A 27,807-nucleotide genomic window follows, 5' to 3' on the forward strand; every position below is an offset into this window, starting at 1 on the left:
ATTGATATATTTGGCACATTGGTACTTATATCAAACATAAGAAAACCTAATAAAACATGACAAGCGGTCTCAGTAAGAATGTGAATCCAAAGCAAAACCCCACAGCTGCTCTCAGAGAGAGAGCTAAACAAGAGTGTTAGCTAAGAGTTAACTCTAAACCGAGAATGTGTCAACTAAGAATTAACTCTAAACCGAGAATGTGTCAACTAAGAATTAATCTCAAGCAAACACAGAATATGTTAACGGAGAGTTAAATTCTACACAAATAGAGAATGCTTTGACTAAAACTTCAGATCACATACTTTGCAACAGTATAAACGCGTTCTACAGAAATAAAAAAATGAAGAATCCAGAATAATCAAAACCCACCAGACTGTTCCACCCAGCAAACATTCCAGGTCCCCAAACCCTATTAGCCTGACAACATCAGCAAAGAGATGCACACCGCCAGAGGCCTTAAACCCAGTTGTCTTAAGATACAGGTGGCACCACCAAAGCTTATCAACCTCATTTTAGAAGCCCTGAGACCTGCAATCCAGGACTAAATGGAAGACAACTTTGATAAAAGTAAGTACCAAGACTGGCATCTGTGTAGGCAGTAACCTGGGAATTTTGTAGTACTAGGTTTCTCTTAGACCATTCTCTGGGCTCACAGCATAATGGCGGCAAAACAGAGCTACAGGAACTACTCCCTGTGCATATTCAAATTGAAAAATGAGCTCTGGCAACACTTAGACCAGGCAGAGCACCGCTCACTGAAACACAAATCCCATGCCGAGCAACCATTTCTCCCAAGACAAGGACCAGCCGGGACAACTGGCACTGAGGCTCAGTGAGACACAGCACACAGCCAGGCAAAGACACACACTAAAGCCACAGAGCCAAACCTCGCACAACAAACCAACTACACAGAGGATACACCCATATTAGAGAAATGAACACTATGAAATTTGGAAAAATGAACAAAATGCTTGGCAAACCACAACTCATGCCCTGAACAGCAATATTAAACTAGCACATTTTAAACCAAACAAAAACAAAAGCCTTGGTTACCCATAGAGCAAATCTGTACTGGACATTGTAAGTTAAAAGAAGCAGAGATGCACCTTCTGTTAACCTGCACAGTATGCAGTTTTTTTTAAAACTGAAAAAAATTTCCCAATATTAAGAAATCTCAAAATGTACCTCTTAAAATGTACCTTCTTAAAATAAAAAAAAAGATCCCAATCCTATTGACAAAGGATGAAACAATTGTGCTCCTAGTAGCCAAATATTTCCTTTTCTGCTATAATCTGAGAGACTGCTGGTGAACGCATGAATGAAAAAGGAATATGGGTACTCATACATGCAGATATATCTGCTGTCGTTTGTAGTGATGTCTGTCTGTTAAACAAAATGCTTTGGGAACAGTATTTGCTGTCATGTCCATGAAGCTCCATACTAATTTTATTTGAAAGAGAAGGAAGGAGAGAAAGGAGGCAGAGACAAGGAGAGAGAGAGAGGTAGAGTGGGACAGAGAATGAGAGAGAAAGAGACAGAGGGAGGGGGAATGAGAGGGAGGGAGAGGGACAGACAGAAAGGGAAAGAGAGACAGAGGGAAGGAGAGAGAGGGAGAGATAGAGGGAGCGAGAGAGGGAGCGATAGACAGAGGGAAAGAGGAAGAGACAGAGGGAGGAGGAGAGGAAGACAGAAAGACAAACACCAGAACTGGCAGGAGTTTGATTAGCATTAAGCACTCGAGTGAGGAAAGAGTGGGAGAAATACACTCAGAACTGCACTGATAGGGAGATTAAACATGAGGGGGTAAGGTGTTTATTGTGTGCTGCGCCCTTCAGTGGAAAGGGCCATTTGTTTATGCTGCATAAACAGTACAAACAGCGCATCGCTTCCAGAACTGAATTTCTTATTCATATTCTCATGCAAGTTATGAGTTTAAATTGACTGCCAGGCAGAGAAGCCTGCAGGACTTGATCTTCCAGGAGGGGCAGAGTTCACAATAAAGACAATCCCAGTGACGTCTCCGGCGCTTTCTAGAGGGGACCCCTCAAGAAAGTCAATTTCACACTGCAGCAAATACCAAAGCCGCACGTGACTCGGTGTCCCTCAGTCGCCGGCCAATCAAAGTTTGCGCCGCCACAGACCTTAGAGAGGAACGACGGACGGACGCCGTGTTCCTGTGATCCCGGGTCTTTTAGAGTAAGTGCAGCTCTGTCTGGCTGCACCCACACACATCGTCACAGCGGACCTTCCTGGTGTGCTGCACTCAGCTTTCACAACCAGAACAGACACAAGACACAATCAACTGCTATGGCGCTTTGTACCCAACTCCGAGTCATAAATTTAAGCAAGTCCTACTTTTACAGAGGTCAGATTTAACCTCCCCCTAAAAAACACTTATAAACAGATCCGGTCTTCAAGGTGAACCTGATGATGGAGGTTTAGAGTGACTGGAAAGAGAACAGTCAGCGTTTCCCACATTACGGGCCCCCCTCAGAGCCTCCCTGTGTGTAAACAGGCTTCAGGTTGAAGGCTGGGTGCCGCGCAGACTGCAGTTACTGTTTGCTGCGTGGGTGTGGTGAGGAATGAAAGGTTAGTTACTTCACCGGTTCACAGACAGCTGCTGTGAAATCAATACATAATTTCAGTATAAAAGCAGAATTAACATGGCCATGATTAATTTCCAACAATACGGACTACGAATACTGCTGTCTGCCTGAGTAATTGAATGTATTGATCAGCCTAGAGACAGCCTATATATGTGGAAAGTATATAAACAAGCAAACAAGTTTGCGAAGAGAATGGGTCAAGACTATACAGTTGAATACATTGTTAAAAATGTTGGATTCCATATAGGTATGCTTAATACAATGAAAACAACCTCATACAACATTGCTGTTGCTACATACAGTTAGAAATCTATCATAACACTAATGATACAGTGAAAGCTACAATAGGTCTTGGTAGTTTGAAGACTTTTTCCAACTTAACACCATAGCTAATGATCATAGTGCCCTCTTGTGGTCACAGATAAGGATCACATTATAGGCAGATTAATAAACCAACAGCTACTCAAAGCCGAACAATAATAACGAAACGTGAATAAAACAAAACATGTCTTAGAAGTACTTACAAGGCTATTACCCTGATTAATAAAACATACCCTCTCCAAGCGCTGGTGTATTATAGAAAAGCCTTTATCCAAAGAATTTAAAAGACTAACACACAATGGCTTATATTAAAAGTCCCCGGGGTGATTATTCTAATTGTCTATATATTACACTGCTTCCCACTTTTTTCGCTCTTTTAATTCTGCACGTGTGCAGTGCTGCCCCTGTGATGGACTAATCCTCCCCCCCCGGGGGTCGCCTGGAAAGTTCAGCAGAATTGACTAAACAGATGAGCCAATCAGCTGATTTAACCGTGGACTTGCGGTGTTGTGCGCGCGGCTTTCCAGCACCGGTGTCTGCCTTCTCCTCCCTGTGGCTCTGCAGACATTGCATCCGGTTAATTCGGGGAGAGCAGACGCTGTCCACTAAGGGCGGGGGGAAGCGGGCCCCCGCCGCTCCGGCTATAGAAGGCGCGCCGGAGCCCGGGCTTTTGTGCCGCTCTCCATTCAGAGTGGAGAGTTGTTTGCGCGCGTTCGCCGCCCCTGGGGCCGGGAGCGGCAGAACACAGTGCTGTCTCCTGAACTCAGGAACAGAGAGGGAGAGGCTTGCACGGCTCGTCCTCATCGAGGCCCGGCGGAGGCCCAGAAAGACCCCCCGCGGCACGGGTTTGAGGGTCTGAGCAGCGTATTTAATCAGTGCAGCAGCTGGTCATACAATGCGGCCAAAGTGCTGCGGTGAAATGCCCTGCTCTGGCTGTCCATCAAAGCTGGAATGAATATGAGGGAAATGGAAAAGGCCTCTTGAGAATTCGATACATCAGTCTGAGTGCTTTCGTTTTTATGTCCACTCCTGCACATACTGTTGCACATACTGGAATTCAAATTAACACTGCTACAATGCCATCAATAACTTGGGCCTTGCATGTGTGATGTCACATAAGCCAGAGGTTCACGATAAAATATGTTTAGGCCCGGTGAAATTAGGCTCAGAATATACAGTAACGTCAAATCAAAAACTGGAAATGTTTGTGTGCCGCAGTAGTCCGTTAGGAAAGGTTCAGATCAACCAAACAAAAAAGCAAATATAGTGTATAAATGTCACAGAGATTAAATTGATGTAGATGATGTAGATGGAATAAACAAGATTGCTCCTCTAGGGGGAGACATAAAATAGAGGAAGTTATATCTACTGCATCAGATAATCCATATATGTATGCAACTATGTAAAATGACAATGCTCCGGACATTGAAACAGCAAGCACAGTCTGGATTACCTTCACAACAAAGTGTCACTTGCATCTCCAATACTTCAGTTTGGGACAAACTACGCCCTTGACAGCTCAGAATTGCACCAAAGATAGCCTAAAAAGAATTTAAAGTTATACTGAATGGGCCTTGATCGTGGTGAAGTGAATTCGGGGACAGCGGCTGCACTGTAGTGTGTGGTGTGAGAGCCAGTAAGGCGAGCAGGTGCTTCCCGCTGCATCCTCAGGCCCATCCTGGCCTGCGCTGCACACAATCCTTAATCAGAGCGAGCGGGGAGGAGGCAGCGCATCTGCAATCAGGCCCTTTCATGGCTGCGTGAGCTGATGGATGCGGCCGGGAGCTGGTGGGGAGAGGAGGCGGGCGGTGGGCGGTGGGCGGGGCCACGGAGCTGACAGCTCCGGGCTGGCTGTTTCACGCCCAGCCCGCTGTGCGGAGCCGTGGGGGGGGGGACCCCGGATCTGTTTATCACAGATACGGCTCCGAGTGGGGCGTGAGCTGAGCCCGGCCGCCTCAATCACACCCTGCCAGGCACCCTACCCGGCTCGCCCCGCTCCCGCCTTCCCATGATGCCGTGCTGCGGGTATCGAGCCCTGATTCGTCGATGGGGTGCGCGCTGATCGATCCCTGCGCTGCTGTGTACAGTAGCAGGGGTCCTCGCTCCGCATGGATCACTGCCATTAAACCAGGGGCACTCCGCTGATGCTAACCACCCCTCCCCCTCATGTTGTCACCCCACACTCTCGTCACGACTGCGCGATCAATCGGCTGTGATTTCCACCACGCGTATCAACTGTAGATGGAACCTCACACGCTCCCCATCCACCGTTTCAGCCCTCCCTTTCTCTCCTCAGCTACGCTCCACGGCTGTGCCTGCCCAGATGTATTTTTATAAATGTTGGGATTAAGGAAAGGGCTGCTGTGGCCGTGACACCGCGCTCCGCTAATCAGGTGCGTGACCGTCGGTGACTCACCGCGCCGCTCTGTGAACGCGAGGTAACAGGTTGGTGAGCGTCTTTCGTCCACGCGCGGTCCCGAGCGGGACGAATGGCCTCCCGATTCGACGTAGTTGCGATCGCCTAGCCGACGGAGTAAATGAAAGCAATGTGTCCGCTTATTCGAATTAAACGCAGTGGCGGCTTTATGTTCCGGGTTGTCGGGATACCTGTGTGCTGAATGAAAGCCGACTAAATGAGGTAATTAGGTTTGAGCGCAGTAAAGAGGGAGGGAATAGGGCTCCGCCCGTCTGCAGCAAGACTATCACACAAATTAAGCAGTGCTCTAACACCACTGCATACAGCACAGAGCCCTCAGACCTCGTCTAACTTGTTATCTCTCTAACTCACTCACTCATTCAATTTCTCATTCAAACTCCCTAATTCCCTCACTTATTTTCTTCCTAACAACAAAACTTGCTCCTTCACCAAGTCTTCCACTCACAAGCTTACTAGCTCCCTTGCTAACACCCTCACTCATTCACTCACCAGCTTCCTCACTGACACCCTCACTCATTCACTCACCAGCTCCCTCATTAACACCCTCACTCATTCACTCACCAGCTCCCTCATTAACACCCTCACTCACTCACTCACCACCTCCCTCACTGACACCCTCACTCATTCACTCACCAGCTCCCTCACTGACACCCTCACTCACTCACTCACCAGCTCCCTCACTGACACCCTCACTCACTCACTCACCACCTCCCTCACTGACACCCTCACTCATTCACTCACCACCTCCCTCACTGACACCCTCACTCACTCACTCACCAGCTCCCTCACTGACACCCTCACTCACTCACTCACCACCTCCCTCACTGACACCCTCACTCTATCACTTCACCCTAACTCACTCAGTCACCACCCTTCTTACAGTCCCAGACCCCCTCGTGCAGCAGAGGAAGTGCTTACACTCTTTGCTCTCAGACTCAGTCCGGCTCTCCCTCATTAGCTTGCTATCTCCCTCATGCTGGCTCCCTGCGGCTCACACGAGGACATACACAGGCTCCTATCTCATCATCATCCCTACAGGAATCAATTAGCATCTAGATGGAGTGGGTGCCGGCATGTTCTGCTCCTCTGAATTAGAGGGAGACGCACTAAGAGAGCAGTCTCTCACAGGTGGGTGTCACGCTGGAGAAATGACACAAGTCAAAGCCCAGCAACCTAAGCCATGCACACGCACACGCACACACATGTGCACAGTCCCAAGCATGCATATGCATAAATGCGCACACACAAACACATGCTCACACACACGCATACACACACTCAGGCATACACACACACGCTAACACACACACGCATGAACACACACACATTACTGATAAAACATTCAGAGCATGAAACTGCTATCAACACACCGTCACTCCACCACACACCAATGTAAGAGGGAAGCATTTGCGTAGCATTTACTGGGCACCCACATGTCACACTAGGACAGCCTTATGCTTTGGGTGATTAAACTGGTCTACTTTCTCATACAGCAATTTCTATTCAGGCTCATCATAATGTTTACAGCCATTTAAACATTTCCCATGCAACAATGAAGTGCTGCAAATAAATCACTTTCCTGGCCTATTAAAAATCAGTAATTACAGAATGATCTGCTTCTGGTAGACTGTTAAATCCTCAAATCTTGATGAATGCACCGGCAAAACACACGCCCATTCGGATGCAGATTGGGTAATTATCCTCGCCGCCGCTCGGCTGCCCCGCGCATTGTTCACCGCATTGATCCTTCACTTTGCGAAGGCAACCCTGGAGTTTGTGCCCCGCTAAAACGGTGATTCACATCCGGCGCAAAGAAAAGGGCCGGGACAGCTCGCCGCCCAGCGTGTGTGTGGCGTGGTCTGAACGGGCCGCACTCAGAGCAGACTTCTGCTGTTAAATTACATCACAGCCCAGGGAACGTACGCGGACGTATCTCTGCGAGCGTGAATCGCGTAACCCTCGCTGCCGGAGTCAACAATACGTTGCTTTAAAGTCTGCGTGCGCAGATGAGCTTCGGTGCCCTGCGGTAAGAACGCCAGGAGCGACCGAGGAGAAGCAGCCGCCTCGGAAGCCATTAAGCTAACGCCGGCTGTCAGGGAATGAAAAGGAGTAATGAGGGAAAGTGGTGTAACATCTACTCCTTCTCCTCGCGTTGTGTCATCAAGGGACGAGCCGAGTGCCATCAAAAATTCAATGGAGTGACCCTGGAGGCCGGGAGAGTGGAAAACACTTGTCTTTCTGAACTGAGAGAGGGAAAGAGGGAGGGAGAGAGAAAGTGGATTGACAAAGAGGACAAACCCCCAGCAGCCCTCCGAGTGTAGCAGAAACTCCACTTGGGTCACATGTGCACATTGTACAGCCCACATAAAGTATTGATGCTCCCCCCCTCTCCCCTCCCATGAGTAGGAACACAGTAGCTCTTTAGTGCCTGAAAACAGGTCACTGCGCATGACTGCAATTAGCCGATCAGCTTCCACGCTGCTGCTGCCGCAACCGCTAAGTTCACTCTGTGGGCAAACACCGCAGCTTTGGAGCTGGACCTACGCTGAACTGACACGTCTGTGCAGAAGGGGGTCATGTGACCTCCCAACCTGAGGGGAGGGGGGGAGGGGGGGTGCTATGGCTGACAGCCAAACTGGCTGCCCGTTCGACTGAATCCATCAGAAAGCGCAGGGGACTCAGTTGCCTGTCAACCCCCAGCTATCTACGTGCTGCAAAATCAGGGCTCTGTGCAAATGAGGTCACTGCCCTTCTCTGGTTAGTGATACGCCCTGAAACAACCAGCTCAATACACATGCTGGCTAAAAGGCAAGGCCGTGACTACAGCTAAGGGCAAGACCTCCCTCTCTGTGACAGCAACTGCCATGTGGACCGTTCTCAGATCAGCTGAGAGGGGGAGAACACATAGCCTTCTCCCTGAAATGCTTCTGCTGTTCTAGTGGGGTGTCTCCAATACAAGCACTCAAATTTCACTCATTATAGGCCTTATATATATATTATATATGGCCTCACAAACTCGGGCAGGTATCTGATACAGTCCCCCCACGGCTGATAACAGAGGGAACAGCAGTCAACGGGATACAGATACCTCCACTCTAAAAGGAATCCAACTGAGCTGATTAATAAGATGCTTCCTCCTCTTTGGTTCAAACTGAACCTGCCAGAGAGAGCATTTTTCATGCAGTTCAAGCTGAGAGCTTACATAACTAATTCCTACTTATTTATCCCAGCTAAAAGAAACACACTTTGACTGACTTTGTTATTACAAATTCATTACTGTAAGTGCTATTAATAAAATCACCCTTGCGTGATTAATCAAAATAACCATCAGTCTAGTGTTTCGCAAAAAGCTCCCTGAGAGGTGAGCACCATGGAAGGTGTAAAAATCAATGCCGCCAGAAAGATAAAAATGCAGGGTATTTACCGCATGGATTAGGGAACGAATGAAGAATAAAACAGCAGTGGAGAATCTGAGAGAACGGTGCGGTCTGGCCATGAAAAAACTTATACAGGCCCAGGGAACACCGAGCTCCATTTAATGGTCCCAGTTCTCTGGCTGTCAGTATTGATCTGCTGAGAGCTGAGGAGGTCTGGCAGCATGGCATCGGTGTCTTCACTAGGGCACGAGCTGGGGGAAAAATGGGCTTTAAAGCTTGCCTTTAACATTACCACCCTCACCAAACACTGGCGACAAGAATGATCTGATCGGCCATTTGTAAGCGCACTATCAGAGAGGAAGATCTGATTGGCTATTTGTAAGAACACTGTAAGACAGGATGACCCGATTGGCCGTTTGCGAGGAGGCTCAAGTGAGACAGACCTTTATAGGCCGGAAACCGCCATCAAGTTCTCAAGCTTTTCGCACAGATTTTTCTCCTGAACTCCGTGTCCTTGTTCGGAGACGGTAAACGGTAAAGGCGGGGCTGCTCGTCTCCGGCCCTGCAGGGCCACTCTCCAGCAGCTATTCCAGCTCAGTTTAAAGCACTAAAGCAGGCCGAGCTGGGGAGAGAGGCCGGCACCGCGGCTGCCCAGGACCGGGGCCTCCGCACTGGAGCGAAGCGCCTGGCCGTTCTCCCAACCCCCCCCTTCCCCCTCCCCCCTCACCTGGTTATAGAGGGCGCAGACGTGCAGCGCCGTGTTCCCGGAGGCGTTCTGAGCGCTCATGTCGGCTCCGTAGAACAGGAGGTGCTCCAGGTGCTGCACGTGCCCATGGCGACAGGCCTGCAGAGAGAGAGAGAGAGAGAGAGAGAGAGAGAGAGAGAGAGAGAGAGAGAGAGCGCACAGTAATTGTAGCTTTCAAGCTGGGGCGTGTGAGTCACAGCAGGCGGCTCCTCAGCAATCACCGCGCACGGAGGAGAGGATCATGGGATACATTCACATGCTCTTCCATGTGAGGTACTGTATGTAAGGGAGCACGGTTTCACGGCGCGGGATTTGGCGGTAACAGTGGGAGTGGTGTCAGAGGCTTTTATTTCGGGAGAGCTCTGTAGGGGGGGGTGGTGTCGATTCAGACCGTCCTCGGCGGATGGATCGCTCTGCGGGTGACCAATCAGACGAGCGGCTCTTGGGAGGGGCGCGCGACGGACCCCTGCCTCTGCCAGTGACACCTCTCAGCAGACCTGAAACTCATCAAAGGTCCGCCCGCTCCGGGCCCGCTCAGTGCTCCCACCGCCCCCAGCGAGACAGAAACGCACCTGGGCGTCCGGCAGAGACACACCTGCCGGTCTCCAGTCAATCCTCGCCACAGGTGAGATATAACAGCGCGAGGGAGTCTGTGTGGCTTATTCGCTGATCAGTGTGGAATCGGTAGGGTATTGATACTGGGCTCAGAAGCAGGCATTACCCTGACGGCCCCATGCAGGTCCTGCTGATGTCTGCTGCTGGAGGAAGTGCTGCTGAAAGCATATGTGCCGGTAAAGCACATAACTATATTGAAATGATCCTTTTCATTAGCAGTAATGATCTACAGAAAAACAACAAACGGAGCGTCAAGGTGCGTCCAAGACTGTGCATAAGTGGGTGTGTGTGCGCGCGTGAGTGTACACGACTGCAGGCGTACCTGCGTGCGTGCATGCATATGTGCAAGCATGCGCATGTGTGCATGTGCAAGGATTAGTGTGTGTGTGCTTGCGTGCACTGCACGTGTACGAAAGGGCTAGTGCTTGTGTGTTCTGCCTGTGTATGAGGGGGTTAGTGGACGTGTGCTTGTGTGTGCTTGTGTGTGCTATGCATGCGTAAGTGTGGGGTATGTGTATGCTGTGTGTGCTGTCCATTCGTGTGCACAGGGGTTAGTATGTATGTGTGTGTGCTGCGCATGCGTGCGTTTGCAATTCACGTGTGTGTATGCATGCATGCGTTTGTGTGTGCTGTGCAGGCGTGTGTGCGGCGGTTAGTACATATGCGTTTGTGTGTGCTGTGCATGTGTGTGTGCGGCGGTTAGTACGTATGCGTTTGTGTGTGCTGTGCATGTGTGTGCGGCGGTTAGTACGTATGCGTTTGTGTGTGCTGTGCATGTGTGTGTGCGGCGGTTAGTACGTGTGAGTTTGCGTGCACTGTGCGTGTGTGTGCGGTGGTTAGTACGTATGTGCTTGTGTGCGCTGTGCATGTGTGTGTGCTGTGCATGTGTGTGTGCGGCGGTTAGTACGTGTGAGTTTGCGTGCGCTGTGCGTGTGTGTGCGGTGGTTAGTACGTATGTGCTTGTGTGCGCTGTGCATGTGTGTGTGCTGTGCATGTGTGTGTGCGGTGGTTAGTACGTGTGAGTTTGCGTGCGCTGTGCGTGTGTGTGCGGTGGTTAGTACGCATGTGCTTGTGTGCGCTGTGCATGTGTGTGTGCTGTGCATGTGTGTGTGCAGCGGTTAGTACGTATGCGTTTGCGTGCACTGTGCGTGTGTGTGCGGTGGTTAGTACGTATGTGCTTGTGTGCGCTGTGCATGTGTGTGTGCTGTGCATGTGTGTGTGCGGCGGTTAGTACGTGTGAGTTTGTGTGCGCTGTGCGTGTGTGTGTGCGGTGGTTAGTACGTGTGAGTTTGTGTGCGCTGTGCGTGTGTGTGTGCGGTGGTTAGTACGTGTGAGTTTGTGTGTGCTGTGCATGTGTGTGTGCGGTGGTTAGTACGTATGTGCTTGTGTGCGCTGTGCATGTGTGTGAGCGGCGGTTAGTACGTGTGAGTTTGTGTGCGCTGTGCATGTGTGTGTGCGGTGGTTAGTACGTGTGAGTTTGCGTGCGCTGTGCGTGTGTGTGCGGTGGTTAGTACGTGTGAGTTTGCGTGCGCTGTGCGTGTGTGTGTGCGGCGGTTAGTACGTATGCGTTTGTGTGTGCTGTGCATGTGTGTGTGCGGTGGTTAGTACGTATGCGTTTGTGTGCGCTGTGCGTGTGTGTGCGGTGGTTAGTACGTATGTGCTTGTGTGCGCTGTGCATGTGTGTGTGCTGTGCATGTGTGTGTGCGGTGGTTAGTACGTGTGAGTTTGTGTGCGCTGTGCATGTGTGTGTGCGGTGGTTAGTACGTGTGAGTTTGCGTGCGCTGTGCGTGTGTGTGCGGTGGTTAGTACGTGTGAGTTTGCGTGCGCTGTGCGTGTGTGTGCGGTGGTTAGTACGTGTGAGTTTGTGTGTGCTGTGCGTGTGTGTGAGCGGTGGTTAGTACGTGTGAGTTTGCGTGCGCTGTGCGTGTGTGTGTGCGGTGGTTAGTACGTGTGAGTTTGTGTGCGCTGTGCGTGTGTGTGCGGTGGTTAGTACGTATGTGCTTGTGTGCGCTGTGCGTGTGTGTGCGGTGGTTAGTACGTGTGAGTTTGTGTGCGCTGTGCATGTGTGCGTTTGCTGTGCACGCGTGTGCACACGGGGATAACTGCTGACTGAAGTCCTGCCATTCAGCGCTGCTCCCCGAGCCCTGCATCTCTGCTCTCCAGCGCTGATTGTGTGGGAGGCTCTGCATGTAAATCCAGCAGCCCACTCTCTCCTCTCCAGCTATCACCACAGAGACAGCCTCTCCGCTACAGAGCGCAGCGGCAGAGGCACAAACCAGCTTCCGCTCTTCAATAGGCAACGGCATTATTTTTATTAAGAGTAATCTACGTCTCACAGATACATTTTACATAATCGCTCCTGCGTTTCCTATTCTTCTCCCCCGGCCTTTGTTTATTGCGGCGACACAATGCAGCACAAATGTTTATTTTCATAGCTGTATGTTATCGTCCCTTGCATTATACACCTCATTATTCAAAGCGCAATCTCACAGAATACAAATAAATACTAGAAATTGGACAAATATGTAGCAGCCTGAATAAAATATCGCTGTACAAAAAAACTGCGACCATTTGAGTCCTCACTGTCCAAAGGGCTGCTAGAGAATCAACCGCATGACTTTCAGGGATAGCAGGCTGTCCAAAGTACACACAGAGAGGCGATATCTTCTGAAGAAGCCCAAATACAAGGCTAGCTGTTTCTAAGTGATCTCTGCCCACAATTCAGCGGGCAGACCTGTACTTCCCGAAGTCTTGATGAAATCGCGTGGTGCACATTCAGAGACAGACACTGTGCATATTGAGAGAGAGTAAGGGTACGGCCAACGAAGCGCTCGGATGTAACCATGGCGCCAATCCAAACGCTGCAAGTGAACGCGCGCGTGTGACGACGGCGGTGTTACTGAAGCGCGGCTCCCGTGTGCAGCTGTCACACGCATCAGCCGGAGAGACGGGCCCCGGCGTCCAGTTCTCACACATCTGCCCGTATGTCCCACGGTGCGGGCCTCTTCGCACAACGTACCGACACACATCGTTAATTACATTCCGTTTCCAGAGTCCTGCTGAGCAGTTAGCAACATAACGTTCAATATCCAGGGCTTTAGAGAGTTTCTTTTTAAATGTGCGATGGGGGGTTTAAAAAAAGGGATCATTTCTTCCCGGCTTCGCTTTCGTTTTTTTAAAGCTTTTGTCCGTAAACGTACGCCGGTGAAAGATGGAACACCAGCGTTTCGTGCGTGCCTGTTCCCTCGTGCTGAAAGGCAGGATGATACGTTTTTGAAAAATTAAAGCAGAGCTTTTATTTCTAAGTGGCGGCATTTCTGCTGAGCATGTGCTTGAGATCTGCTGCCAAGGTTGCTCGCCCCAAGTTTAGCTGGTTTCTTTCGCAAGCAGCGCTCGCCTCTTACCGTAAACAAGTGAAACGGTCTCAAAATGTCCTCAGGAATGAGAACACAATAACGTGTGATGATGAGAGAGCGCCATTCAGCCCATCTTTGTTTATCATTTACTCATACACCAATGAATCAATCAGTATGTCCATTTCTGTCTTGAGGGATCCAACATTTCACTACAAACAGTGGCAAGCTGTTCCATACGCTTACATATCTTTGTACAAAGGGCCACTCGTGCATCGGAGTGAAACAAATTTCCCCCGGTCGTGTTCACCGTGTCGGACACGAAAGACCCTCATGTAACAGAGTGCCCCACATATTAATTCGTACAACTGACTAAAGAGGAACAAAAACATACTGTATATGAAAAAATGACATACTGGAACACATTTTCCGCTTAAAAAATAAAAATGTTATGCTTTAATCTTAACAGCTTGTGCCAGACAGAATTCACACATAATTTTAACCCAGAAACATCAGGGTCACGTATATTCACACCAAGTAATCTTTGAAACCGAATCTGACAAAACAAATCTACACCAAATTCTACTTATCTGAAGTTCAACGGAAGGTACTGGAACTATAGAGAGAAATCCAAAGGCTTCCTGTTTATCTGTGGTATAATGGGAGGTAACACAAATAAGAGATTCATTACCGGCATGACTCCAGGTAAGCAGTCACTGACTGGCACAATCTGGAAGATACAGAAATTCACTAAAAGCTGAATCTACCATTATTTTCCTTCCACTACAGTGTCAATTAGTAAGAAATTTAAATCTGCTGGTACAGTGGCAACCCTGCCATGCATGTTTATGTTGCCACCATGGACTGTGAGGCAACTACAAATCCAAATCTCCAAAGCATCAGAAAGAACCGCTGAATATCGCGTACATGAACGTTGCTTTGGGTTGAGCTGTAAAGAAAAAAAGCTCTTTTGAAGGAACACCTCAAAAAGAGACAATTAGAATTTGCCAAGCTACATCTAAATGACGACTGGAAGTAGGTCCCATGGTCAGATATGAAAACTGAGCTTTTAAGAAGTGCTCATCAACATTGTATTTGGCATGATAAGGTTAACATAATGACATCAGCATACAGTTGCCAGGCGATGAACACGGATCTGTACTTTATCTAGGTCTGAACAGCAGGTGAATACACACGGATGTCAGCATGCACCATTCTTCCCCACACTTTCTTTACATTATTAACAACCGTCACTGCTTAATGCATATAACCAGAGGGCGTTACACAAGAAAGCAGAACTGGGGCATTTGAGAACCGGAGTGGAGTGGGCTCACATCTAATGGGCACACTGTCACATTGCCTTTGCCATAAAATGTGCAAATGAGATCCTTTCCTGAAGCACAGATCACTTAAAATCCAATAACATGTCTCTCAATAACCAGAGGTTGTGTTATGCATGCTGTATACTAGAGTTGATCTAAATAACGATGTATAGCATATAACGATCTCAGCAAGCCAGTAAATGACATGCTAAAAAGTTGGACAAGTGGGTCATTTTCGTCATGAGGAATGCCAAAATGGATCTCAGTCCCCCTTGAGTTAATGCCCAATGAAGGCATCTAATCCTCGCAGACAAGTTAAGAGAGTGGGGGCATCGACTGGGACTACACTGAGTAGCCCACATCAAGATGATTTCAATTTAATGATTATTTGCATAACTCCAGAGGAACACGCTTCATACACTATGGAGAAGATCCCACATCCCACACACAGGCCTATAAACTTATTAAGTGGTTATGCTTGCTGTTGATCTGCGTTTATCACTCCACTGATATCATAGCATTTTGCTGTTTGCTAAAAAGCTGCTTTTTAAATGTATTTGCTCAGCAGGCATCCCTGTCTAGGGCACCTTACCCAGCCCATATCCTTACACATTATACATGTATACAGCTGGATATTTACTCAAGCAAATCAGGTTAGCCGGTGTGCCGAAGGGCACAACTGGCAGTCCAACCTGCAACCCCTGGGTTATAAGCTCTGGGCCTCACCAGCCTCCTACTCTGCTGCTCCATTTGTGTTATGTGTGAGCGTGGATAACATATGCACGTCAGCTCATATTTACTGCTAACATATTCTAGTCCCCTGCGTCTACAGATAAAGCCATTGACTGCGGTACAGCAGACCTGGGTGTCATACGCACGTTATGATTCAGAGCTTATGTGCATGCTGATCAGACCTTTGAGAGGGTTTTTTTTGGATGATAAAAGAGGCCTTCAATGCTTCACTTCATTAAAATATCCAGGACTTTCAATGCTAATTAATAATAATGGGGAGAAATAAATCACTATACACCCTTCGGCTTTCAAAAGAATCTTTGAAATTTGCCTTTTCTTTCGTTTCCATTATTTTTTCCCCTTTTCTTCAGAGGTGGAAGTCTGTCTGTTTTGCGTGGATTTGAAAGACTCCTTGACCGACGCGCAGCTGTTGGAAATGTCATTTGGGCGCGTGTCACGGACCGGCCGCTGAAGAATGAGGGGGCCTGTTTACAGGAGCACTCTCCCTGGACCCCAGCCAAGCCTGGGAAAAGGTCAGGCCACGGACTGAGGCTCTCTGAAATATCATATCATACGCGCCGCTTTTTAACCAGATCCCTGCGCCGGCTCATTTGCGGACGGACCCCGTGATTGTCGTTAGGCTGGGACTCGGCCGCTCGGAGCGCGGCTGTGGAGAGGAGCCTGGATCAAGGGAATGGGGGCGGACTGTGTCCACTGTGTGGGTGGAGTGGGCCTGGGGCATGTGTGCTGTTACAGCTCAGAGTGTTATTGTGGATGAGAAGAAGAGTCTGTGTACCATAGTGTGGTTGGGTTAGCAAAGGCATGTGTACCAGTGTGTGGCTGGGTTAGTGCAAGGTGTGTGTACCAGTGTGTGCTTAGTTTGGGTAAGGCATGTGTACCAGTGTGCGGTTGGGTTGGGTGAGGCATGTGCACCAGTGTGTAGCTGGATTGGGTAAGGCATGTGTACCAGTGTGTGGCTGGATAAGGTAAGGCATGTGTACCAGTGTGTGGTTGGGTTGGGTAAGGCATGTGTACCAGCATGTGGCTGGGTTGGCTAAGGCATGTGTACCAGTGTGTCGCTGGATTGGGTAAGGCATGTGTGTGGCATGTGTGTGGCTGGGTTGGGTAGGGCATTTATACCAGTGTGTGGTTCGGTTACAGAAGACGTGTACCAGTGTGTGGTTGGGTTGTGGGAAGGCATGTGTACCAGTGTGTGGTTGGGTTGTGGGAAGGCATGTGTAACAGTGTGTGGTTGGGTTACAGCAGATGTGTGTGTCAGTGTGTAGCTGGGTTACGGGAAGGCGTGTATACCAGTGTATGGCTGATGTGGGTCCTACCTGGTGTATCTCCTGCCAGCCGTTCTCGTCCATGCAGCCCACCTGGGCGTGGTCGTGCAGCAGCAGCTCGCAGCAGTAGGGGTCCCCGCCCACCATGGAGCTGTGGTACAGCGGGCTCAGCCCCCGGCTGTCCTTGTAGTCAGGGGACGCGCCCAGGTCTAACAGCGTCTGCAGAGAGGGGACAAGCCGACGTCAGGTCACCACCGGCCACCCCGTCGCCCTCACGAGTGACCCCGGCCAGCCCAGTCACACACACGCCCCTCAAAACGCGATGCCACATGAAAACAAGGCCATGTGACCCAAAATAACGACTCATCGTGAATCACTGATGAGTAATTTCAGTGAAACACACCGTTGCTGACAAATGAGGGGAAACCGTGGCTGTGTGGAGCGGAAGGAGAAAAAGAAACATATGAAGGATAAAATGCACAACAGTCACCAGAACAATAACATAAAAAACAGCAGAAGATGAAGTCAGTTTGTTAAGAAGCATACACAAAAACACACTTTGCAACATGATCTGTGGCAGCGTAATCTGCAAAGATTACCAGACAGTGAATTTAAAATAACATCACGTTAGAAACATTTGATCACATTTAAAATGCTGCAGAGTGCGTGAATTATGAATGCTAGGTCTTATGTAAGACTCACAGCTGCATGTCAATAGGGGCAAGGGCAGGCACGGGCTACCAATGTCAGATTAGCTCAGTTACAAGGCCAGAATGCACTGATCATCCTCCAAGGGCAAATTCTGTAACATTTAATAGACACAACATAACTGGCTCCACCCTGATATGTCTGCTTATTCTTTGTCTGTCTGCTCAGACTGTCAGACTGAAAAGACTGCATTTGCATACACAGCACCAACAGGTAAAAACATGGAGCCTTTCCAAGAAGACCTGCACTACAAAAAGAATATTTTACATCAGGCAATGTGCTCGTCTTCCAGAACAGTGTTCCGTCTGTGAGATGAATATCAAAGTCCCTTCAGCGACGGTGTTAAGCCAAGTGGTTAACACAGCAATCTATGAATGATCAAAACACAGCGCTTCCACAGAGCACTGTTCATCCTAACGCCGAGCTGTGCAGAAACCATTAGATGACTCATGATGTACAGATTCTGTAGACGTCTAAAACTGAAGCATGACAAACACAACCTGCTTCCACAGATGAAGAGGAGGTGAAGAGGCCTGAATCATCCCCGGGCTTCTACTGTGTGTGTGTGTGAGTGTGTGCACATTCGCAGGGGGGGTGCTCTGTGTGTGGGTGTGCCTGCGTGTGTGTTTCGGTGTATGTGTGTATGGCCAAGATGAGGGCGGTGTGGTTCTTGGTGTGTACATAGATAAACAGAGATACTCACAACGAGGACGGTGTGGCGTATATACATATATAGTTACTCATGATGAGGGTGGTGTGGCGTATATGATAGAGAGATACGCACGATGAGAGTGGTGTGGTTCTTGGTGTGTACATAGATAAACAGAGATACTCACAATAAGGACAGTGTGGTTCTTGGTATGTGTGTATGAACTGATACTATGAGGGCGGTGTGGTTCTTGGTGTGTGTTTATTTATATAGATATACTCACTATGAGGGTGGTGCGGTTGTTGGTGTGTTTATAAACTGATACTCACTATGAGTGCGGTGTGGTTCTTGGTGTGTGTATAAACCGATACTCACTATGAGTGCGGTGTGGTTCTTGGTGTGTTTATAAACCGATACTCACTATGAGTGCGGTGTGGTTCTTGGTGTGTTTATAAACCGATACTCACTATGAGTGCGGTGTGGTTCTTGGTCCGCACCGCCTTGTGCAGGGCTGTTATCCCGTCCCGGGTCCTGAAGTCCAGGTGGGCGCCACCGTTCTTCAGGACCTTGATGAGCTCCGCGCATCCCTCCAGCTGGGCGGCCATGGTCAGCGGGCATTCTGCTCAGACACACACACACACCACACAGCATCAGCACAGAGGCCACTGCCAGCCATCAGCACACAGCACAGACACCTTTGTCTGCGGAGCCAATTGCTAATACAGAGAGAATCAAGCAAGCAGGAAAGTAAGGCATGATGGTGGTGACGGTGTAATCCACAGAGTGCACGTCCATGTGTGAATCACATCATGTTTTTAATTCAAACTGCATAGGTCCAAGTCTTACGGAAAAATATCCTCTCTCCTAAATGAAAATAACAACTATTTCACTGACAGGATAAAGTAGAAATGGAAACAGGTATTTAGGAATTACAAGTTGCAGTAACATATCTTCAATCTCTTTGGCTAACAGTGGTGAACCTGACACATTCATCCTAAATACTAAGTCTTGTTTCTAATATAAAATTGCAAAATATGCACAATGCACTAGTAATATTAGCAGAGTAAATGACTGCATCTATAAGGCATGTATTTGTGGTTAGCGCTTACAGAGACCCCAGGAACAGTATGAGAAACATATTTCTCTTATACCCATTGGGTTCTCAGTCAAATGTCTCTCTCTGCAGTGTTGCTTCTTCTGAAGGCAAAGACACTGTTACCATAACAGTAGAGAAACAGATAAGTTCAGCCTCCAGACTGATGAACCTTTGAGGGAGGCAAGTGACCTGAATTTCCTCAGTAAATATTCATCAGCATACATTTACAGACTGATATGTAATTGAAGTATTACATGTGTCTGCTGAGTGGATGAGGCTTTACATCTCAGACTTTCAAAAAGTCCAACCGTCTGTCCTCTTTCTCCTTCGGGAGAGAGGGTTTTTGTTTAATGTGCTTTTCAGAAAGCCAGTTTATTTATTTCTTTTCTAATCGACATTCATTTGGGCCTGAATAATTATGCCTTGGAGTTATTTTTCTCCAATGTTAATGGTGTGCATTCACATTTCAGCTGTTTTGATGCTACTGCAGAAAACTGGGTCAAATATAGCACTGAGGGCTAGAGCATCACAGTTCATACCTGGACTATGAACCCACAGAGACCTTTTTCTAAGGCCTCAACAATTAGCCCTGACTCAAAAGCAGAGACCTGATGGAGCTAATACCACTAAATGAAGGATGAGGAAGTGCAAATATTCATTTAAAAGATCAGAATCAGGTTAAGGGAGAATGGGATTAGGTTTTTTCAAATAACGTATTAGTGTTGGTGATTGTTATACATTTATTAATATAGAGAAAACAATATGGGTTCATTGTGCAGTAAAACTGCGCCAGAAAACGAAGTGAATCTTCAGTTTTCCGGCTCACTAAACTTTGATGGAGAACATCCTTCAAAGAGCCTTTGTTTGCTACCCAAACGTCTGCCTTTTTTAGTCCACTTCTCACAGTGGCTGTTATCGGAACACTTCTTCTTTTCCCATTGTCTCACCAAGCATTGTGGTGAAATTAAAGTGTCTCATTGCATAGACAAATAGCCGAATGGCTCATCTTAATCTCAAATGAGAGAACGCAGTCTAATAAGGCTAAAATACTTCTCGCCAAACAACAAAAAAAAAAGGAAAACGTGGTGTCACAAAAGCCGCATTGTACAAAAAGCAATTTAATCTTCCAACAGCACAGGATAGTAGCTGCAGTTAAAATGAGAAACTTGTTGTAAATGTCAAATCAAAATAAAATAAAAAAAGCACTATTTAAAACCATTGTAATAAATATTCTTTCAATGTATCTTTATCCACAACAACCTTTCTCAGGCTAAACCTTATTCTATCTTACCCGGCTGGCATTCACTAAGTCTTAGAGTGTATGTAAATGTGCTCTTTATCTTTCTAGATGCTTTTCCCCTGGAGAGAAGCGCTGAATGTAAGTCATGCCATTATCAATATTTAACATGCTGCTTTGCATACCTTAGTATCATTAGCTGTGTTGAGATGAGATGACTCCAGCGTTCCCAAACCCATCCGTTTCCACCCAGTAAATGAGCCCATCTTACCGGGCTAATGGGACTATAATGGACGAATGGGATGCTGCCGGGGGACGCGCCATAATCACCTTCACGGCGCATGTGCTCTCCAGCGGAGCGTCCCGTCCCATGACGCCACAGGCCACGCTACGTGTCAGAGCACCTTCGGGATGGACCATTTCGGAGATAACAAACATCTCCTTCAAACGGAGTGCAACGTAGATTCATGACTGCGGGATGAACGCGCCGGACGTGTCAGAGAGCGCGGGACTTCGGCGCGGTGTTTAAAGGCGGTTGTAGCCGACCGGCTCGTTTACAACAACGGCTGACGCCATGAGAGAATGCGTTTCACCCACTCACGACTGCTGACCACCTACTACTGCACCGACAGCCTGGGTTTCAGACAATACATGAACCCTACATCTGCGAAACCAAACACCACTTCAGAGAAAGGGAGAGAGAGAGAGAGAGAGGAAAGAGTGGGACAGAGAGACAACGGGGAGAACTGAGATGTATAATTTTCAGAGTATTATGCATGCACACACAGCACACAAACACTGCACTGTTTAAATGACCAAATATCCCACTGTTACTATTATACTATACCATAGTATAGTCTGATGCTATCAATACTAAATATTATCTCTCCAGGTGACTGGTTTTCTTTTCACTTTCTGCTTTCTTTTTCCCACCCATTTCACGTGGTCTCTGTTATTACAGATAATGTTATTCTGGTTCTGCGATGCTCTTTTTGAGGCGCTGTGTGTATCCCTTGACTGAGAGCGCCACACATTACAGGGGCTGGGCTGACGAGCTGTCAGCTATGCAGATGTTGCACCCCCATTCTGCATGGCAGTGATGGGAGATTACACAGTGCATGCTCGCAGCTCTCAGCTTTGGCCTGAGCTGTGTTTCTGCCTGTCCCCTGCACCGCAATGGCACAGGGGAATGAGGCCTCCCCCAGCTTCCCCTTTCATCCCCCCAAAAAAAAGGACTCCTCTCCGCCCGGACCGCACGAGACCCCCGTCCCCGAGCCAGAAAAGGTTGCCGCAAATGAGCTTCGAAAACAAAAAGGAGGGGAGGAATAAACACGGTCTGCTTTGCATGAGAGCGGGGCGACTTCCTGTTCGCGGGGCGATGGGGGGACGGGCGGGGAGGACCTGATTGCTCAGCGGTCGCCCGAGCAGAACAATCAGGGCCGCGCACCAGCTCCCCCGCACGCTCTCCTGTAACACTCCGATAACGGTGAACTCCGGGCCAAATCTCAGCTCGGCACCGCAGCAGGAAGCACCATGCATCATATCTACCGTCAGGTGAATACACTGGGTCCCTGAGCAGGTGAATACAACAACCAACATGCGGAGGGAAAAATACATGGAAAAGATACAAACAAACCTGATTAGATAAGGCCAGGGATACTGATATCACGGAGTTTATGGGTGCTTTTAGACTTCATGGCTGCCTCATTATTCTACTGGAATGAATAGGTAGAGCTTGAATATACAACAAAGCCGGCCTCTGCAGGCCTTTTCCGACTCACTTGTTTGTAATTAGCGGGGCAGAACCGGCTCTCATGGTTTGGAAGGAAAGCCATTATCACGCTAGGCTGGGCAGCTGCCTCAGCGGGGCAGATCACTGCAGGCAGGGCTGGGGCCCGGACGCGGGAGCTTTTGGGGCGACGTCCCCTGCGGCCTTACCTCCCGTATCCGGGTCGTGGAAGTTCGGATCGAGCCCCTTCTCCAAGAACTTCACCACTTTGTCGATGTTCCTCTGCTGGACATGCTCCATAAACTTCTTCAGGTTAGCCTGGGGGGGGGGGGGGGGAAGAGAGGGAGAGCCGTGGGTGAGGGCTCCAGGGGTAACAGCCGAATGTAACGCGGAGAACACAGACAGACCCACGCTCCTCCAGTCCCCGCTTACAAACTTACTAAATCCTCTGCCAACGTTCTGAATAATTTCTACGATTGGAGACACTCTACGATCGGGTGGGACAAATCAAAACAGAATTTGTTCTACGTATCAAACCGCGCCGTGACTAAAGAACCTGACAAAACGGCCATTGAGAGAATACACAGACCATTGCAGGCAATGCACAGACAAAACTGCAGGGAATGTACTGGAAACCAGACACACAATATCCTCTCCGCTATCAGACTTGAGCCTCTGATCTATCTCACCGCGCTGTGCCGTGTCCTTTCTTTCTGAAGAGAAATTCAGCAAGGTTTACCATCCCCCCCCCGACACACACACACACACACACCACAGTCATACTGACAGCCACTGAAAATGACTGAGACTGCTGTGTGAGAGCAGTAAGCGAGCACAGCGGAGCGGCTGATACATAAGGTCGGAGCGCCTGGAGCTGCAGCGAGCAGCGGCCTTAATGCGCGAGCGGGCGAGAGCCGCCGCAGAGCTGCGACGGTGCTAAACTCGAGGAAGCCGCCCACGCGCGCGGCGGAGATCGGCTCCTTTTGTCTCCTGTAACACTTTCACAATGACAAACTCAAAGCCGACCTCCAGCTGCACGCCGTCGCCCAAACAGACACCGCTCACTCGCTGTGGGCAGAACACGGTCCGGCTCTCGCCGGGAAGCATCTATCAGCTCACTCCAAAATGTCAAAATGAAATGCAGCCTTAACAGATACAGAGAGAAGGTGGCTCTCCTCATTAGGTAAACTTCTAGGCAAGAGATGCGCCACACCTCTCTCCACACACACACACACACACACACACACACAGCTGCTGTAGCGTTCCTTCTACAGAAGCTCCCAATGGCGCTGCCACCCTCATCATTTATTGAAGAAACACGCATTTATTAATATTAATGTCTGTGTGATGATAATGTCAGGGTAAGCCTTCTCTGCGTTACATAATCCCCACAGACCTCCCTGTCCGATTCCAATGAGGTGTCCGATCCAGGAGGGAGGCAGAGCCCACATACTGTACCAAACCTGTGCCCTTCTCTCTGTCCCTCCAGCGAGTGCATTTCACAGTAACATCACATAAAGCTTCACAGCCCCTGGGAACAGTGACAGCACGGATATTGTAATAGCTTTCTCAAAAGCTACTGTTTCTCTCACAAACTATACACAGTATTTCCTGAACAACAGAATGAGACAGAATTTTGCCTTGTCCTCAAATATGTCACACTTTGTAAAATATGTATAAAAGCACTGTGCGCAGCAAATCAGTTCAGCCTCACCTAAAACACCAACACGGATAGCATCGCCATCAATTGTATAATTTCTAGTGGTGCCTCTTCCACTGCTTTTAATGCTGTCATTTCTTGTTACAGATAGCAATTATGTTAATTACAGTCATAGCCACATTAATTTGATAATGCAGAAGTACGGAGTGGATAATCAACAGGTTTCCTGTGTTTCTATGCTGCCTAATGACACGGTAGAGGGTCTCTGCCGTTTAGCGTGAAGTCGCCGCGCGCGGAGGGGAGAAATCGATGCCGTCTCTCGCGTTCTTCCCCGGCTCCGTAGTACCAGCGGTTACATAACTCCCGTTAATGCGCGGACGCCAGGAGCCTCCGTGGATCCGAGGTGAGAGAGAGAACGAGAGGGGGGGAGAGGGAGAGGGAGAGAGAGAGAGAGGGAGAGGGGAGCGCTCGCCGGGGCACTCACCATGTGCGGAGTTATTTCCTCGCCTGTCCCCGCGACCGCTCCTCGTTCGTCCCGGGGTTCATCCCGGGGTTCATCCCCCCCTTTTCCCGGATTTGCGCGCCCCGGCGTCGGGCGTGCGGGGGCCCCCGCGGCGGTGGTGGCGGACCAGGAGCGTGTCGGAGCGAGAGAGGCAGGAGAGGCGCCTGGCTGGATCGCTCCTCTTTACCAGCCCCCCGCTGTACTGAGCGGTGGAAACTCGCGGCAGATCCTCGCCAATCTGCGAGGCTGTTGTTATGGTGATGGGATACAAAGGGAAAAGCTGCCTGCTCGGGGTGTGTGGGACGAGCATTGTGGGAAGCGGGAGGAAGCGCTCGCTGAGGAGCCGCTGCTCGCCGCTGCGCTCGACGCGCTGAGGATCGCTTCACCCCCCATCTGCCCCCGGTCCCTGCTTTCTGAATGTGAAGACACCTTGATCTGGTCCAGCCAATATCAAAATAATACCTTCAAGTCTTTTTATTAAATAATGGTAATGAGGGTTTTCAGCTTTTTCTGTAGGTGTGACATTTCACACTGAATCCTATTGGTGGCAACAGTGATTTTTGCACCTGAGGTTATAATTGCTGGCTGAGAATAGAGCAGTGAATATAAAGGCTGAAATTCTCCACTTTTCATCAGAAACTATCTTTGACATGAAAAATGAGGAATCATTGCAAGTTCTTTATATAGCCCTTTGAAGGCAGAGAACGCTTGCATACAAGGCATAGGTTGATGCTCAAGGTGGTCTGCAGGTCCCCTACTATAGCATCAACATTCCAATGACTCCTTTAGGTTCAGCACCTGTGGGGCTCCACAGACCGCACCCCATGCGACCTCCATCCACCATGACCTGATGAAACCGGATGAAGTCACGCTCCTATTGGTGAAATGTGTGATGAGACAATGACAGCCCGGTGACCCTGAAATCATTATTAGCTAATATGACGCTGAGGCTGGATGAAAGGTCTGATCAAGTGGTCGAAACTGCACAACCCTGAGAATGCAGACTGCAAAGCTCATGAGTAATGCTGAACTGTCCTCCAACGCAAAGGTGACTGCTTTGCTGGTCTCCGGGCCTCATGGGATTCATCCTCTCGATCCTCTTGAGTTATTGGGCGCGAGCCGTGTCAGGGGTAGAGTCGACAGTATAGTATAGATTGACAAATGCATTCAGCAACATTGTCCTTGGGTTTCGTGAGACCTTCAATCCAGTGCTTAGTCTAAAAAATTAGACAGGTGAGCTATCTATACCTAGACCTCAATTACCTGGCCCTTGGGTAAATCTCAGATTGAGTCCCCCCCCCGCACACAGCTAAGCAGGCGAGCAAATTAAAGTGCTCCGTCCGCAACGGAAAGAGAAACAGCGCTCATTAAAAAGCGCTTAGGGTCCTAATGCGATTGAGGGGACACGCTTTTGGAGGTGGTGCCGGGCGACCAGGAGGCTGGGAGGAGAGGAGAGGAATGGCTCTGGAGGCTCAGACAGACAGGCAGCGCCATGTCCGCATTATTAGCTTCTCTCCCTCCGCAGATGAAAAAACCCCGCTAGCGTGTCGCGCTTATCGCCGCCGGCGATGGGAATAAATCACAGCGCTCCGAGGTGCCGGAGGAGAGCGCGGGTCCGGGTCTAATGGCCTTTCTCTTATCATGGGCCTACATTTACAGCTACGGAGAGCCAGGCGTCTGAATCATCTCACCTGGGCAGCTCATGCTGAGGCCCGGATTGCAGGAGGGACCCCTGTGGATTCACAGACAGAGCCTGTGCCCTTTTCGCAGGCCTTGTCATGTGGAACATCTACACCCATGAAATGACACACAGTGTAATCACGCTCAGCACTTACACGGCTATAACCCTGTTTTACATTGAGTGTCCAGTCAATTATTGTTGGAGTGTGTTAAGAAACTGTTTATAAGCCCATTGTATGTTTTTCCAATGCTATTTCTGACCAATAATTAACATGTGCTTTTCCCCAGATAATTACCTATAGATTTATTTTAGTCCTATGCCTCAGGGCTTGGGTCATGGCAAAGGCTGTGTTGTTTTGATCATTGACTGGGGATGTTATGGAGGAGGGCTGAGCTGGGAGTCACAGCATTGGGGTCCAGCTGGGGGTTTGAATTTTGTCTATTCAAAGCCTAGAGCCTTTTCCGCCTATACTGCAAGCGCCAGTCTCCATGCCATTCATAACACCGATCCTACATTCAGCACACTGCCAGTCCCTACCAACCCCTGCTATTCCTTACTACCACCCCCTGCTCCAAACCAGCTCCTGCTGAGCAGATAACACACGGCCTTGGATATGATGGCTCCATGCTGATGTGTTAATAATAGGGGCTGCGGGTTACGGCCCCTGTGGGCGGTCAGGTTAACGCGGCCCCGGGGTTCTGCTCTCTGCACAGTCCGGGGAGCCCCGGTTCGTTCAGTGCAGCGGGAGCCGTCAGAGCTCGTACACGCCACAGCCCCGGTGACTGAATCACTGACTCCGACGCCGTCGGCTTCGGCCCGAACGGGACAGCTCTGAGGGGGGGCGTCCTGTCGCTACGGAGAGGAGCCAGTTAAGGGCTGCGCTAATTAATCTCGACGGGCTGACTGGCCGCCCCTGCTACGGTCGCGCTGGGTTTCGAGAGCTTTTGAGAGCCCAAAGCGGAGCTGAGGGCGAGGCTCCTGCATCTGAACCCGGTCCCCCCGCTGCTCCGCCTCTCCGGTGCGCCGGCTGTCTCGCGGCAGAGTCTTGCGCCCGATCTGTCTGGCTGCATTCCGCGTGCTGCGGCTGCCAACGGGGACGATTACCTGGCCGGCTTTGCCATCAAAGATCAATACCCATTTGGATGTAATAACCGGCATTCAGGGCTTTACAATGAGGTGCAGAGCGGAGCAAACAAACACATCTCTGCTCCGGGGTGGGGGGGGGGGGGGGGGCGTGGGACACTCATCGGCAATAAGGACGCGCACTGACACCCTTGCCAAGTACGTGACACACCTCTGATTTAGAGCTTCAGCCCAGAAAGAAAACCGCCCTGGGGCCGCCGCAGACACGCATCACAACATGATTAGCAACAGCAAGGCAAAAGTAAACTCAGAATTTACTCAAACCCTCTGATGGTGGATAATAAAACATGAACCCCAAAACGTGTCTGATGCGCCTTTAGGAGGTTGCAGAGTAGACGTGGCGGTGCTGGGAACAGTGCGTTCAGACCTCTCCACTGCTGAGCAAAGGGAGATGCCGTACTAAACCGGCCGTGATTGAAGATAATGGCACCCAATAGAGAGAGACGGCCCTTGAGCTCATCAAAGCCGGATAGATGTGGACCAGCCTCGCCTGGAGGGAGACCGCTGTGCGACGCGCTCTGTAGCTGAGCTCAGCCACCGCATGAACGCCGCCCGCAACACGCTTGTTAAAAAAACAAACAAAGTCAAATTACATCCTCTGAATCGAT

General features: G+C 49.4%; 1 protein-coding gene across 1 annotated transcript in view; it reads right to left on the minus strand.

Moving 5' to 3' along the window:
• The window catches only part of LOC118771975 (SH3 and multiple ankyrin repeat domains protein 3-like), a 285,841-nt gene that overhangs the window by 134,913 nt on the left and 123,121 nt on the right, over window positions 1-27,807 (minus strand). Inside the window, 4 exon segments of the mRNA XM_036520181.1 lie at window positions 9,469-9,585; window positions 16,846-17,013; window positions 18,619-18,770; window positions 22,423-22,531. Of these exon segments, the coding sequence (XP_036376074.1) occupies window positions 9,469-9,585; window positions 16,846-17,013; window positions 18,619-18,770; window positions 22,423-22,531 (546 nt within the window).

This window comes from Megalops cyprinoides, chromosome 25 (assembly GCF_013368585.1).
Source record: "Megalops cyprinoides isolate fMegCyp1 chromosome 25, fMegCyp1.pri, whole genome shotgun sequence".
Classification (NCBI taxonomy): Eukaryota; Metazoa; Chordata; class Actinopteri; order Elopiformes; family Megalopidae; genus Megalops; species Megalops cyprinoides.